We start from the raw sequence: 15,819 nt of genomic DNA, 5'->3' as shown, positions 1-15,819 counted from the left end.
GCCCTTTTGTTCATGCCTGTGTCAGGGAGGATTTTGCTGGCGTGGCTTGCCAGGACTTTGAGGAAGGTGAGCACAGCTTTCAGTCCTATTCCAAACAGGCACCTGAGCTGGGTACCGACTCACTACAGAAGCAAGGTACCGCCTGGACTCTCAGAGTGCCGTCTGCAATAGCTAGCTGGGCCAGTTAGCATACAAAACCAGCAACGCCCCATTTAACGCAGGACCAGGCTGAGGACGCAGCAATGTTCTCCCAGGATGCACTCCCAGCCTCGTGAGGTGCAGCCGTGCGGCTTTGTGAGCCAAAGATTGTCACTTCTCTGTCTCACTAGGGGTGTTACCACTTTTGACCATTTGTTTAATTAAAGACACTGGTGACTGACAGGCTGATACTGCTACCTGGTGGCTACCAACTGAGCTAAAGGCAAGCTTGAGAGTATTTTAATTGCAGCAGACAGCCAGTAACCTTTTGTACCGAGACCTGCACATGATCTCTGTGTTGTTGGGCTACTGACGTGGGGAATCACTTCCCCCTCAAAGAGCCCTTCTGGTGAAGAGCATTTCCTTCCCTGTGCCAGGACACCTGTACGCAGCAGCCCTTTCCCTCAAGGCCAGCCTAGCCAGAACGGGACGTGCAGAAACCCGTGTCCGAGCAGAGTGCCGGCCCTCAGCTTCCAGCAGCTCTGAACAGCCGGAGGTGCTGGTTTGTGTTACAGGTGCCAGCCAGAGCTGCCTCAACTAGAAGATACAGAATGAATGTAGGACAGGTTTCAGCTATCGTTTTGACAGTCTCCCTACGTATTAATGAAAGCAGTAGGAACCAGCAGTGACAGCCTTCATTTGCTGTGTGGGAGGGGAGGAGGAGATTTACAGGGAAGTTGTACTGGGGGTTTTCCTATGCAGGAGAAGGCACGTTGCTGGGTATCTTCCCTGGTGGTCAGCAGGTTATCTGTGGTGTCCCTGAATACTGACAGGGTGATAAGCTGCTACAGTACACGTTCGTGGCTGCCAGGAGGTACTCCCACTGGCTAAGCACGGTGGCCCTATTAGTGTCAGGTCACCAATCATCCAACTTGCATAATTAGCAATAGGGTTTTTTTTTTTGTCCCTTCTTTCCTGTTCAGTGCACAGCTGACCTGCAGCATGCGGCATCTGCAACCCTGGGCGCAATATGCAGGACAAGGCAGAGCGCTGTATGAGCATCCCTGCTTGATGGTGCTGAGCACAAGGGCACCTACCCTCAGTTCTGCACTCTTACCTCTGCTGATGGGGACAGGTTAACAAGCCATTACCAAACATGTTTACAAATACACTATAAAGGTGCAGCTACAAATTAGCATGCAAGGTCAATGAGTTGGAAGTTACGCTTGCTGCAGACAGTGTGGTAGCAGACTCACCTGAATTGACGCTGTAATGGCTTCAGGTGAAGGATGGTGAGGAACATTGTATATGTTCTTGAGATCGTATAACTTAATATCGTGAAGGAAGTCCAAACCGTCATAGCCATTTTACCCTGTTCAACTAGAACTGAAAGGAAGGGAGCGCCTCCTTGGGGAAGCAAGCCCTCATTGCCAGCTGATCTGCTCCAGCTTTCATTAAATATATTCTCGGTCATTGATGTCAGTGATTTCTAATTCACCAGCAATTCTACTGGGCCAACTGGGAAATGGGACAGTTAAATGTAACCTATAGAAAGTCTTTAAAATAAAAAAGAATTATCACTCAGGTACCTGTACAGTTTTGCCACAGGTCTTGGTACATACTGCACATGCAAAATGTGTTTATACTGCCGGTCATCTCTTTTACACGTAATTATTTAGTGGATATAGTTTGGGCACCATACTTAATTATATGATTTTTTTTTTTAAACGTCACAAACAAATTTCATGTTCTTGATTACCTCTTCGTATTTGTTATAATCTCTCCAGAGCTGTTCTATGTTTATCATTGGATTCACACAACCACGCTGGTAAACCCTACGGACAGCTGTTATCCTCTGGTTTTCTGCATAAGATCCTACTGCTTCTCTAAATAGTGGGGAGAGAGATTAACGTCAGCTATTACAGATCATAACTGGTACGAACATCAACATTACATTAACTGAGCTTAAAAAAATTCTTTTAAGGTACTTACACGCCCTTCAAAAAATTGATGTAATCCACCCAGATCTATGTGAGAAAAAATATTACATATAATGAAACCAATGTTTAGTTGTACTTCTTATAAAGTAAGAAATAAAATGTTTTTTGATGAAAAAACATACCTGGTATGACATGATTTCCATGCCAATCTTATCCAGAGCAAAATCATATGCCTGAGCCATTTTTTCTCTGAGGAAAAAAACAAACCACAAAGACCATAGAGCAAGTCTATAGTATTTCAAAAATTCTTTATTTAAGAGTATCCTTTTGCACACCAAATTCTAACCAAACATTGAGGTATGAAAAGTGTCATTCAACAGCTGAGAGTAAAAACTGGCATTCAGAGAGCTTTAAATTCTGCATTTAGGGTTTTGTTTGTTTGTTTTAAAGAAAATTATTTAAATCTATTGGTGGCAATCTAGCACACTAACAGTTCCCGAGACACACACCCCCCCCTTAAGTATGTAGAAATCCACGTGTACTATGTGCACTGGAAGTTGAGAAGCTAGGAAACAACTGCTCTCTACATCTTCTTAGCTGACAGATGTACCCCTGGTTTCTTTTTTTCCCCAGAATTCCCCAAACCTTGTTGTAATTCTCCAGGAACACCAAAAGACTGGGGCAACTAGGAGTAGCTCCCCTGTGTGGAAACTGGCCAAAATCTTTCATATGATTTCTTATCCCCCCAAATACAAAGTATTTTCCCCCAAATTTAAAATGTTCACAGAATATTTCCTTGGTCAAGTTTCAATGAAAACAGCTTTTTTTCTCTCCCACTTTTCTCCTGGTTTCCTTTACTCAAACATCTTTCAGTACCTTACTACCTCCTTGACCATATTAGCAGGAAAAATAGAGGAAAGTTAAATTAGATAAAAAGAAAGAGGGGCATTGGTACTTTTTTTTAATTGTTTCAAAACAGTCTTGTAAAAATAAATTTAAAAAATCAGCTTTTTTTCTGTTAATGCATTAGTTATCTTGCCAGTTACAATACAAAGAAATTATGGTGGGCTGGGAAAGAAACATTTTATAGATGCTGAAAGGTACTGATATTTTTTGAAACCTCAAGCAGGAAGAAAAAGCATTAAACTCAGTCTGCAGGACTATAAACAAGCAAAATGTAGTAAATGGAAAGGGATGAAGATTAATGCATTCCAGAATTATGATACCCTGATTTTTATGCCTTTTTATGCCTTCCGAAACTTTCTCTAATTACTAAACTGTTTACTATTGCTAGTCAAATATAGTACCTCAGCTGGAATCAATGCTGAATTTTTTGGAGACTCTGAACAGGGCCCTAAGGGGGAGGACAGCAAAAGGTCCTGACTGAGGAAGAAGTGTGTTTCAGACTGGCTCAAGCACCAATCTCACCTGCAGCGGACCGGCATGGATACGCCAGCTGCCCCCTGCTCTTTTCCCACCTCGTTATATGGATCCAGACTAAGGAAGCAATTTTACCCAGCAAGCTCAATTAAAGAAACTTTAAAGAAAATATTTTCTAAATGCAGATTATATATTATCCCCCCAACACTCTACCAGAAGATCCCCAGGCAGGTTTGCCACCCAGGTTCCTCCCCACCCCTAGGCAAAAATCAAGAAGAGATTCACCGTAAAACTAGAATAATTCAGAGCAACTCTGTTAACTTACTTGTAACTAGGTAGCTTCCCCTTGGTTTCTCGTACATAGGAAAGGTAACATTTCCATAAATCAATGTGTAAAACCTTCATAAGGCATCGCTGAAATAACTGTTTAATACATCAAGAAGACGTGATCAGGATACCAGGTATAGAAATCAGGTTTCTACTTTTAAAGCTATAAAGTATGAATTAAAATAATCTCTGTAATTATGACTGAGATTTGTAAGAAAGAATAAGTTAAATTACTCTTCCTTTTGACTTAAGCATCTCTGTGCTATGCAAGGGAACTGGAGAGAGTTAAGCAGAGAAATTCCTCTGCGCACTTCACTGATTACAGCTTGGTAGCACAGCAAATCGACTTTAGTGATACTTCTTGTCTGTGTTTTTGAATAGCGCGTTCAATGACAGCTACAGTTCTTTTCAATCTGCTGTAGCCTAATCACAAGATACTTGTTCTTGCTATAGAGATATATTACATATATTGATAGGACTCACCTTTTCCACTTTGTCATAATTTTTTGCTTTAATCTATAGGGAAGCAGAAAAAAAACAAATCACTTAAGAAACTATTTTAGAATAGTAGGAATATATTCTTCATACAGTACTATAGCATTCCAGTTTGTACTTTGGCTGCCTAAACTAATTGCATTGTAACACCACATAATGTTGCAAAAATATAACTAAACATACAAAAGCATGTACTTTGCTTAGCTTTTTCAAAATTAGCTTTTTTGTTTTGTTTTTCACTTCCACTAGGGCCAAAGTTTAGGTATCGGTAGGTAAAGTTGCTTTCCTGTATTCTGGTTTGGACACCCAGACTTAGCCTCTTATTTTAAGGTACTCTGTTGCCTTAAGTGCATATATTGACTTAGGTACCAAAGCCTCTAGATCAGGATTTAGTAAATTAAGGGTAAAATACCGTATTTACAAAACTAATAAATGAATAAATGTATTATATTTGAATATTTATTTCTCAAAGTACACATTGCTATAATATGCTGATGCTGAACAAGGGAATAATAAAGCACGGAGAATCCGTTTTTCGACAGGTGCCCCCAGCCCTGGTGCTCCCTTCCAGGAGGGACCAAACCACACTCACATCTCGGCACTCATTTCATTCAGACAGCACGCACACTGCAAGGGTAGAGGGTGAAACCTAGTCTCAAAGTAACAGGTTGCCTTTCAGATAGGACGCAGAAAAGCACAAGACAGATGTAGAGGGCAGACTGGCACCTTTCATTTATTTATTAGCTCCAGTTACGTTAACACACTAGGCAATCTGTAAAGACACACCCTGAAGAAACAAGGAAACTCTACAATGCCTCTAGAAGATGCTTATCTGCACTGAAATAAAGAGCCTTTAATGAAATAAGGATTTGTTATGCTGTATTGCATTTTTTTAAAGCATCAAAACTCCCTTTTAAATCTCAAAAAAAGAGTCCAAAAAAGACATCTAAAGCTCTTTGTTTGTTTAGGGGATTCACAGCTTTTTTCTTGGTGCGAAACACAAGAGCCACGGGAGCAGCTCTGAAAGCCTTTCCTCCTCCCCAAGGAGCACGGTGGGAGGCAGTAAACAGTACCCTTTTACACCAGGTATTACTTATGTCATTCTCATTCTAAAGCACGAGAGAATTTTTAATGGAAGCGTTAGGAAACACCGTCTCATCTGCAGGAGGCCTAAAATAAATAATATGTCCTGTACTGCACCGTGCACTGCCTTTCCTGTCTGCTATTTCCTGAGTTTCTACACTCCTGCAACACTCCAGTCTCCAGACCCCTAAACATAGGGGTGCCATAGAGTATCCCCATTTCTCTCACTCCTGAACAAGAGCAATTAAAAATTGAGAATTCAAACAAGTTTTGCAGAAAAACTTTAATGGCACACGTGGCAGACCAGACCCTTGTGTCTGTACCGCTTTTGAACTGGAGCAGTATCCTGCCCTGGTCAAAATGATTTCAAAAACTCTGGGTTTGCAGGAAGCTAAGCCTAATTACATCTTGCACACACAATTTTCCAAGTCTTTCTACAAACTATTCAGTTAAAGATAGCTGACCGAAGAAATGACTGATTACAGGAATAAGTGTTATTTCAGAGCAATGTTAACTAGAACAAATCAGGAGGCAGCATGTCCGTGCTACGGAGAACACCCCTAACCTCTGCCGTAAGACACGCAGACCCAACGCACCCTCAGGTACGGGTACGTATCCTACTGCCGCTTTCTCACAGCTTTTTGTTGGAAAAGCACAATCTTCCAGCTTCTAAAAAGCACTTATAATAATTCTAGGGTTGTTTAGACAGAAGTCTTTTGTGGACACAAATTAAGGAGTCTGATCCTGCCCTACTTCTAGTTGAAGGAAAATACCTTCTTATATTTTAAATTTCTCCTCCACTGTAGAGTCCAAAAAAAGACATTTCCCATTTTTACTTCATCCTTTTTTGACAGTAACTTTTCAGGTTTCTCAACACCTCTTTGAATATGACGAAAAGGATTCAACTCTCACTAAAGAGCAAGAGCTCTCAGTCTACGCCTCCCACCCCCTGCAAACTCCTTTTATCCTTGGTCACCGAGTGGAAAAGAGCAAATGAATCTTGGTTTGTATACCTAGCACAGAGCACAGCTCCCTGCACTTCTTTTTCCTTGTACTTACTCAAGTAAAATCTTCAACAAGATGAGCAGAAACTTTTTTTTTTTTAAAAAGAGTGAATCCCCAGGAGATAGTATAAATCCTTTTTTTGTGAAAATTAAATAACATTAATCCATGGCTTTGCCACTGACAAAAGGCATCACCTTGTAGTTATTCAAGAACAAGACCAAAAATAATTTTTAAAAGCTCAGAAAGGCAATAAGCAGGCAGGGCAAAAATTAGTGTGCCTTCCAGGTTTAGCCATGTAAAAAATGTTTTGCACATCTGCCTTGAGTTACTACACCAGACAATTCCTAGACATAGCCGACAGGGCTGTGAATGCTGCCTGTCTGCTTAGCACATCTCCCTGCCCCTTATCACCCGAAAGCCCAATGACAACTATTACTCAGCGTAAGTGACCCAGACTGACCTCAGTAATCGTATACGGCATCAAGTAAGTGCACGGTAATCCCACTTAATTGTTTACTAGAGCAGTTTTATTAGCACGTGGCACCACTCCCAACATCAAAAAGACGGAGCACAGGGAGTACTTATCAATTAAACTACATGCACTTCCAATAACCAAAGACCTTGAAGAGTAAAATATTTTGCTAAGAAAAAAAAGCTGTATTCTTTATTTGCATGTGTTATGACTCAAAGAACAAAATATTTTCTACATGAATTATCAGATATATGAAAAGCTGCTGTCCACATCTGGACTTCAAGTCAGTGTTATGTATTTGTTAAATCCACACAAGTGGTTTGACAATGACATCTGAAAATTCAGAAATCTTGGTACCGATGACGTTAGGAGGTTGCAGATTGGCAGGATTTGTTAAAAATAAAGGAAAAGAAAAAGCAATATTGGCCAATGCTTACTGGGTCTCTCTCACTGGAGAGTTTTTACCAAGCCCCCAGAGCCAGAGGGAAGAGCAGCTATTTCTCCTGTGGGAATTTGTTTGCATTTCTTGGCTCACCACTCCCAAGAAAACATCCTGGCAGCCCTGGCATGGAGGGGTGGCACAGGGACGCCACAGGGATGGGGAAAGCCCATCACCAAAGAGGGCACATGCTGCCTCCAGGACCCACTGTCACACGTTTCTGTGACATGTTTTGTTTTTCCTGTTACAGACACAGGAACAGGCAGTGATTAGACATAGACAAGCATTAAAGGATTGACATTAATACTGTATTTTTGTCCTTAAAGACAAACACAACAAAGTGAACTATAGCTCTTTACAATAGATTATCCTCCAATTTCTAACGCCGCCTGTATTCCTATTCCAATTGCTTAATTCAAGAGGTAGGCGTTACCCTCATGGAGGCTAACATATAGGAGTGTCTCCACCACAAATCCACCACCTACAGAGTGAGCTTAGGCACGCTGTCATTCTAAGGTAAAATTGGTATATATGAGTATCTCCCCTCCATCCTTGAAGGCAAAGGGCATCCTCTATACAAAGGCCACCTAGTCTGACCAGCTATACTTGGACACTCCTGTAGTAAAACACATCTGACCTTGCCTTCCTCTGCCTGTGACAATGAGAAATTCCACCTGTTTTGTGGAAAGAGTAACTTTAAATTGGATGCTCCAATAGGAAATTTAAGTCACTACTGTATCAGCTTTGTACAACATGAATTTATAATAGCAGGGTCAAATTTTTTCCTAGAATACACAACACGCTTCCCAATAACGAGCTTCACAAACATTCAAGGGCAAAATTTAATCCATAAATTACACTTCACCCTTTTTAATAGGCTTACTAAAACACATAGGTATCATTTATGATTATGCAAAGCAAGTGATTTTATTAACCTAGAGACTTAAGACTACTTGTAGTTGTCTGGAAACATACAACACAAACCTAGAACATTTGCTTGTTTTATTTTAACCTTTTCAGTGTTTCTTGGTTTCAACCAAGCTCCTAAGGAAGCAAGGTCAGCACATGGTACTTAAGGATCTGCATGGCTTTTTCTGCCATGACTCATTTCCTTCTTCCAGGCCTCATCTATTTCTATATCCCAACTCCCTCTCCTTTTTCAATGGTTATCTTCCAAGGAAAAAAAAAATATTTTCTCAAGCATAAAATTTAATGTTCCCTTATCCACTGCCTCCAGCTCTCCCCTTAGTGAGGTAGATCCTCTCACCCCCTCCCCTCCCCACCACCCCTGCACTGCTCTCCAATGTTTTTTGGAACTTTTTTTGGAAGAGGGACCTGAAGAGAAACGCCACACGCCACTGGCAGACTGCACCAGCTGATGAGGGACAGGCTGGAAGAGGAGAAAACAGCACAGCAGCGCCGGCGTGAACTTTCTGAGGATTTAGTTCATAGTGACTGGTATTTTTAGAACTACTATTTCCTAAAATCTGGTTTCATTATAAATACTACCATGTATGCAACACCTTTAATGTTTTTTTTAAAAACACACACACAACATACATTTCAGAGTACAAAATTACAACTAGAGCATACATGTATGTATTTGGAAGTACTGCTTTTGTTTATTAACTGAAGGGAGCTCACTGTTAAAGACCTATATTCATTCACACAGACGACTAGGTATTAGGTAATTAAAAAGTTAACATTTTAAAAAAATCAGACTACACAAAATTTATCATCACTGAATCCATTTGTGTTAACCATTTGCCTTTTTTTCTTTTTTTTTTTTAATATCTTGATTGTTAGGGTAAAATAATCAACTACCCACTGCCAAGTCCAGTGGGATATAATTTAGGTCTCTACTAGTACAGAACCGTAGGTGTAATAAAACACATTCACATTTCTCTACCTGTTTCCAAAATATAGGTTAGGGCTGGCTGGAGAGATGTTCACACTTTATTTACAGAATAAATACTGCTTGGACCATAGCAGTTCAAACTTCTCAGACTGCCTCGAAGAAATGTAATCTTTGAAAGGATGAAGACAGTGCAACGTGCTAATTCATTCTTTTATGTTTAGCACAGTCAGCTTTTTGCTATTTGCTGAGGCTTCCAGTCAGTGACTAATTCCGTGAGCAGTTAACATGACAAACTCGTTTTCCTACAGGTCAAATAACAGCAATTACCTTTGCAAATGGCAAACCAAGCTCTGCTCAAGTACATGAAATGCAGGTGAAATGCAGGACTAATTCCACAACCATGGCATTACATGAAAATTTACATTTACATTGCACTCGCATGTGGCCATTAACCCAAGGCGGCTGGATTATAACTGCCTAGATAACTGGGCGTAAAACTTATCTTATGTATGCTGAACAAAGCACATATTTCATTTGTGTAAGATACTCCAAGGCTTAACCAATGAAATCCTTTATTTAAAAACATTAGCATATAATTGCAGATGTAATTTCTGTCATATATAATTTTACTACAATTTGTACCAGATAAGGATTGAATGATTCCGTATTTTTGCAGTCTTCATTCGGAGTTTTAATATTCCTTGTGAAAAGATAGCTTTTATCTTGCTATTAGTAAAGACTGCAAGGAAGAGATACAGTACACTGAGTATGGGAAAACTCATTTTCTCAAAATGTAATAAGATGACATTCTAAGTATTTTCATTCAGTACGGTGTAATTTTTCACATTCGCATGGTTATGCGTCTCAATTTCAAAGTCTGGCATACAGTGGGATTTGGAAAGTTCCTTAAAATTATTCTAAATGAAATGCCTTCAACTACTATTACATGTATTATTTCTAGAGCTTCCACAACGATGGCATTACATCAAAATTGAAAAATCATGTTGTTTCCATCAGATATATCATCACTTGAAAAAACAGTCTCCTTACAGGATGTAGTCACAGTTGCCATATAGATGGCTACAATGTAGAGTCTAAAAAAAGCACCATTTTGCAGTCTGCCTCCTGATCACAACCATCTTTTAGGTTTCACGGTTGTATCCTGATTAACAAAATAGTGGCCTATCACATACACTATCACGTATTTGTATTTATATTTAGATATACTTTGAATTTGCTCACAGTATTTAAGAATAAATCCACTTTTCAGTAACTAAGACTATTGTTTAAGCTAACGAACAGGACCTGTAATTCTGCAAACCCAATTACCAGTTAATATCCTACATATATAAATATGGCAACAGGCACTTGCTGGGCAGCTGGTGAAAATGTTAGCTTTCTATAGCAAAATTCTGGGCCGCATCACCATTTTCTGTTAAAGACAAAAAACAACAGCAAAAGGCGGCTCTGTCTACAGGCAAAGAGATCATTAGTAAATGAAGGGCAGCATTTTTCGTAAGGAGCAAGCTGCAGTGGGAGATTGGGACAGGACAGTGGCAGAGCTCGAGAGAGCTGCTGCATGAATAGCCAGTAATATGCAAGGTTGCTCCTCACTCTCTATCTTCTTGAAAATTGTCATTACGGCCTCATAACCCCAAGCCATTAATAGCCTTCAGGAACAATTAATCAGAGCACATTAGGTTAACACACTTTACCAACCTTTCTCCTCTCAGAGGCAGCAGCCTAGAGACATCTCTGCCAGAACATCCCCACCGACTAATTGTAAAAAAAAAAAAAAAAAAAAGAAAAAAAAGGCATGACTGAAGACTTAAAAAGACTACTTCCAAAACCGTGAGCATAAAACTAGATGGATCTGGAAGTTCGGGAAAGGGAGGAACCCAGCTGCGCCTGCCCGGGGGTGGTGAGGGAGCAGCTCAGAGCAGAAGTCTTTTCAGAAAAGAGTGCAAACGAAGAAATTGGAAATGCTACTCTGAAGACAGAGTAACACAGGCCCCAGCTGAAACAGAGTTAAATCATTCTTAATAAAAAAACAACTACGTAAACAAGTAATTAACAATTAATAAAAAAACCTGCAAGTGGAAGATGTCTTTTTGTTTACTGTTAGACTAAAAAACCCAATACCTTTAATTTTCAGATGCATCAGGAAAGAAATTAATCCAGAAGAATACATGAATATAATATCCTTAGGTATCAGCAAACTGTTTGCATTCTAGAAGTGCAGTAATACAAGGACTGAGAATCTGGACAACCTTGCTGAACAAACTTACAGTAAATGGATTGATCTAGAAGTGAATAAAGATTAATGCATCGCAGTAAATAAACTTAACTTTGCTACTAATATAGTTTGGAATAGTAAAGAACTATCTACCCCACCTAATTCCTAAGTATCTACTCCATTGTAAAGAAGAACAAGGACTTCATTAAGAAATAAGAGAGATCAGAGACGGAGTTACTAAAAAATAGCTGTTGTGCTCTAATTTACACCTTAGTGCAATTTGAATTAATTTCTACGTCCAGGCAAATCTTTAGGACTAGCATCTGCCTCTACTGCCTTACAGAAGATGTTGGCCTCCTGGAGTGAGGCACTTCATTTGTGTTAACACTTTGAAAAGCAAGCAAAAATTTTAGGCACCACTATCAAGAGACTAGCCAGAGGCTGTACAGAGAAGTATTTCTTTATAGGCAGCCTTAAAAAAAAGTTCTGTGGTGACAAAACTGTTAAATGATTCTTCTAGTTGGAGAATAGTACTGAATTGCAATCACTGATTCACTCACTATCTCATTTATTTCTGATGTCACATATACTTCTCTTTTTTCTTCCCTTTGTTTTCAATCTGGATTATAAAAACAAAGAAGCGATTTCTCAAGCTTATTTCCCCTTTCTTCCTATGTATTTCATTCTGCTGCTCTCTCTTCTCATTTTACTTGTTTGTGCGTTTTACTTCCTTTCCAGAACACACTTTAAAAAAAAAAAATTCAGATTTGCAGTTATGCTTAAACACCAAACCCACCTCATGTTATTACTTGCACTGCTATTTTCCTTCCTGACAGACCGAGTCCCATTATTGCAAATATCTCTTTGTGGATTAGTATAATTCAAGTAAAGCTGCAGAAACAGCCCTTTTCAAGTCATGATGAAAAGCACACTCCATGCTCTTCAAAAAAGACCACTTCAGTTATCTGTTACCTCACCGTCCCACGGATCTGACATTTAAAAATTGCCTAGAAATTGGGGGTGAAGTAGCGAGTTGCTGCATCTCTTAAGTTTTGTTTACCTGCGAGTACTGCCTCAGTCTACTGAGCTGACCGTTCTTTGTTGTATAAGTAAAGCTCACATATATATACCTCATATAAAGCAGCAGTCTACTTCCTCAAACTCTTCCATGCAAAATGATTAAGTTTCCTCTACGAATGTTTTAAGACAACTGTCCCCAACAGCATTTGATATGAGGTATATAATCAATAGTTACGCTTCCCCCCACAAATCACTTTTCATATATCCACTCTTTACTTAGCATAAGCAGTTCTTACACGCCAATTTAAAACTCAGTAGACCATAAGACCTCTTTAATAAGCACCTTCTGTTTCTGATCATACCATGTTTAGTAGATGACGAGAATTTCCTAGTTTGAGAAAGACAGGACTACATTATCACTAGTTGCTTTTAAACATTTTTTTTTTTTAGAAATTTCAGTCCATTCCTTCCTGTTTAGTCAATTTTGCTCCCGTATTATCTTTTCCTCGCTTTTTGCGCCCAACAGCTTCACACGGTCATTCTGAGGTACTGGTCCTTACTCACTGATCTCACCTGAACTTTCCACTTCACACTCCACATTCTAAACTGTGCCTGTAAAACTCCGGCAGCCTATCGACATGCACGTCTGACTAAAAGCACCAAGACCTCCTACCTAACATCAGGAAGATGTCTTTCATACTCCTTGCTCAGCACTATTCGAGAAAACAAGAACTTGTCTTAGGTGTTCAGGTCTTGCCATGTACAAGCATATTTTCTGTAACAGCGTCTGGCTCTAATTGGGAAGTACAAGCTACCTACTCTAATCATTTTTCCAAATAATGTGAGACAATCCAGTGTTCTTTGCTCCTTCAGTATTTATTGTGTTTTATTGTACGACATCTTTATCTGTGGTACCCATTCTTTAATATCTTCTCCAAATCGGGAAAATCATTACCTTTTTTATTTAGGCAATTTGCCCATTATCAAATTTAATGTAATATCAACTGTATGCAGTAATTTACAAATACTAAGCATCCTTCTATTCTCCACTCCTTTCTAGCCAGATTCAACTTCATACCTAGACTCTGAATTTGTCTGCAAATCTCATTTTAATAAAAAGTCAATTTTCAACACGCCCCATGGCTTGTAATTTCCTCTTCAATTTCACACTCACTTTAAGCCACCGCAGAAAACATGACCCCACATGCACACTCCTGCAAACTACCTTGCTTCCTTCCTTAGTATTTTGGTTCTTCCTATGTACTTTAGCTCACTTCTGCTTCTCATTCCTGTTTCTCAATGCCTTTTGTATTTTACAGAAGCAGTGGGAAGTTTTAAAAAGTGTTTTCAGATGGCTAACGTTAACAGATCTACTGATATCCTTTGCAGTTATTAGGAAGTATGCCATTTCACAAAGAAGCACTGCTTTTTCACCTAGAATTAATTTTATACTGGTTTAAACTCTCAGAGGAACAAATTTATAGGACTCAAAAGCACACACAGCACCCATGGATCGCAAGATAATCTGTTAACGTGACTAAATGCAATGAGATAAAGACTTGCTGTCTTATTTATTGGCCAGATCATTGAAGTTAAAAAGTTAAATTAAGAAGGAAGCATAAAAGCAAGGTATTTGGCCCATCTCATGGGGCTAGAGATCCCCAATTTGTAAACTCAGACAAATTACACCAGTTGTCCACTTCAACTGTATACCATAAGCAAACAGTCCCTCAGCAGGAGCGATGGAATTGGACATATGCACTCCTCTAATGCTTTTTTCAGCTAATTTAGTAAGATAACAGGCACCAGTATCTTATACAGGGTTGCCAAACTGAGGAGCATAGATAACGTTGCAGTCTGCCATCACCACTAGCAAAGCACTAACCTCGTAACCCAAGCTAAAAACTCCTTGCAATACTAAGACCTTAAAAACAAGGCAGGGATCAGACTGCTGCAACAGATTACATATCGTAAGGGGTGCGTGAGGTATCATTACCTAGAAAAAAAAATAAGCGCCAATTGTTTCATTACACAGATCTCGCACCTTAAAATGCTCTAAGATCTAACTTAAGACCTTTAATTTAAAATTGTCTAGTTGCTTTTGTCTTTTATCAGAAATCAGTGTTCATTACAATAACATACAGCTCATTAAAAAAATCACTCCTCCTTTGATTTTGGTATCCTCAAAATATCTCAGAGAAAGTAAGAAAGCAAAATTTGTAAGGAAGTGATGATTTTCTATGTAATTTGATGATATAGCTGGGGAAAATGAAACATTTTAGGGCACATTAAGTTCCCCATTAGGTTTATAGTTTGATGACTTCTCACTACACTCATTGCGTGCCTACAGTTTTGATTGATATATTCTTTTCAAATATGCTTTCATAAAAGTGCAGAAAAGGCTAAGTTTGATAACCATAATTGCTTCACACTGTGAATTATATTTCAGAAAATTTATTTCTGTAGAATAAAGTCTAATAATAATAATAATTTTTGTATGGAAGGTTTTAAGAATTCTCCATTCATTCACCAAGATTACATGTTAATAATACACCTGAACAAGCTAGAATTTCAGAGTGATCTTACTTTTTAAAGGGATCCTTGAATACCTATTTAAAAAAAGAAGCAACACATCTAGAAAGCAGCAAAGGTCCCTTAAATAGTCTCCACACTGACTTAGCAAAAAGGGCTAATAGTCCAAATGAAGAAATCTTAGGACCAAAAAGAACTTCTGCCCTTTTGAGTGGTCAAATTCATTCAGAGACCATGCATTAATTCCTTCCATTTTCTAGAGTGGACCTGGTCTAACAAAGGCGCTCTCTAAATTAAAGACAGCCAAACAAGTTTTTATCCTAAGAAAAAGTTAGACAAGTTGCTCAAAGACTAAAAAATGGTACTAGAAGATGTAATTGTATCATACAGCATAATCTTCCTACTGTTACAATATTAGCACAAGACTAGCTTGGCCTGTCAGCAGAAGGCAAATTGTTCTTAATGTTTCGTCTCCATGGCTGGAATGTGAAGAACAATTTTCCAATAACGTGTTGCAAAAATGGCCCAAAGAACGGTTCTCAAAACCATTAGATTGGTCCTAAGACTCCAAAGGTGCCTAGGGGCTCTAATGTTTCACCACAGAAGACAGTTGTCTCATCATAGGAAAACAAGAGTCAGAAATCTAAAAGTTAATAGTGGAAAATAATGCTCAGGCACAAGTAATTCTCTGCAACTGTGTCACAGCATCAATTTGCAGTTAACAGGATGTATACTGCACTACAAATAAACCTTACTAAACCCAAACCAAGTGCACTTGAACTGCAATGCTACAAAAATTATCTTAAAGAGATGTGGGTCCTGGCTTTGCTGTGGATTTCCTACGAAATCATGAAGAAACATTTATTATGTCAGTCATTTACTAAACTGGGAAAA

General features: G+C 39.0%; 1 protein-coding gene across 1 annotated transcript in view; it reads right to left on the bottom strand.

Annotated features, from left to right (window-relative positions):
- The window catches only part of CSTF3 (cleavage stimulation factor, 3' pre-RNA, subunit 3, 77kDa), a 52,790-nt gene that overhangs the window by 12,398 nt on the left and 24,573 nt on the right, over positions 1-15,819 (bottom strand). Inside the window, exons 5-9 of the mRNA XM_009334574.1 lie at positions 4,269-4,301; positions 3,784-3,881; positions 2,261-2,327; positions 2,131-2,165; positions 1,898-2,024 (exon numbers count right to left, since the gene is read on the bottom strand). Coding sequence (XP_009332849.1) covers positions 1,898-2,024; positions 2,131-2,165; positions 2,261-2,327; positions 3,784-3,881; positions 4,269-4,301 — 360 coding nt within the window. The remainder of the gene's footprint in view (positions 1-1,897; positions 2,025-2,130; positions 2,166-2,260; positions 2,328-3,783; positions 3,882-4,268; positions 4,302-15,819) is intronic.

The sequence above is a fragment of the Pygoscelis adeliae genome, unplaced genomic scaffold (assembly GCF_000699105.1).
Source record: "Pygoscelis adeliae isolate BGI_AS28 unplaced genomic scaffold, ASM69910v1 Scaffold171, whole genome shotgun sequence".
Classification (NCBI taxonomy): domain Eukaryota; kingdom Metazoa; phylum Chordata; class Aves; order Sphenisciformes; family Spheniscidae; genus Pygoscelis; species Pygoscelis adeliae.
The sequence above is the reverse complement of the archived record's forward strand: the minus strand, read 5'-3'. Positions and strand labels throughout refer to the sequence as shown.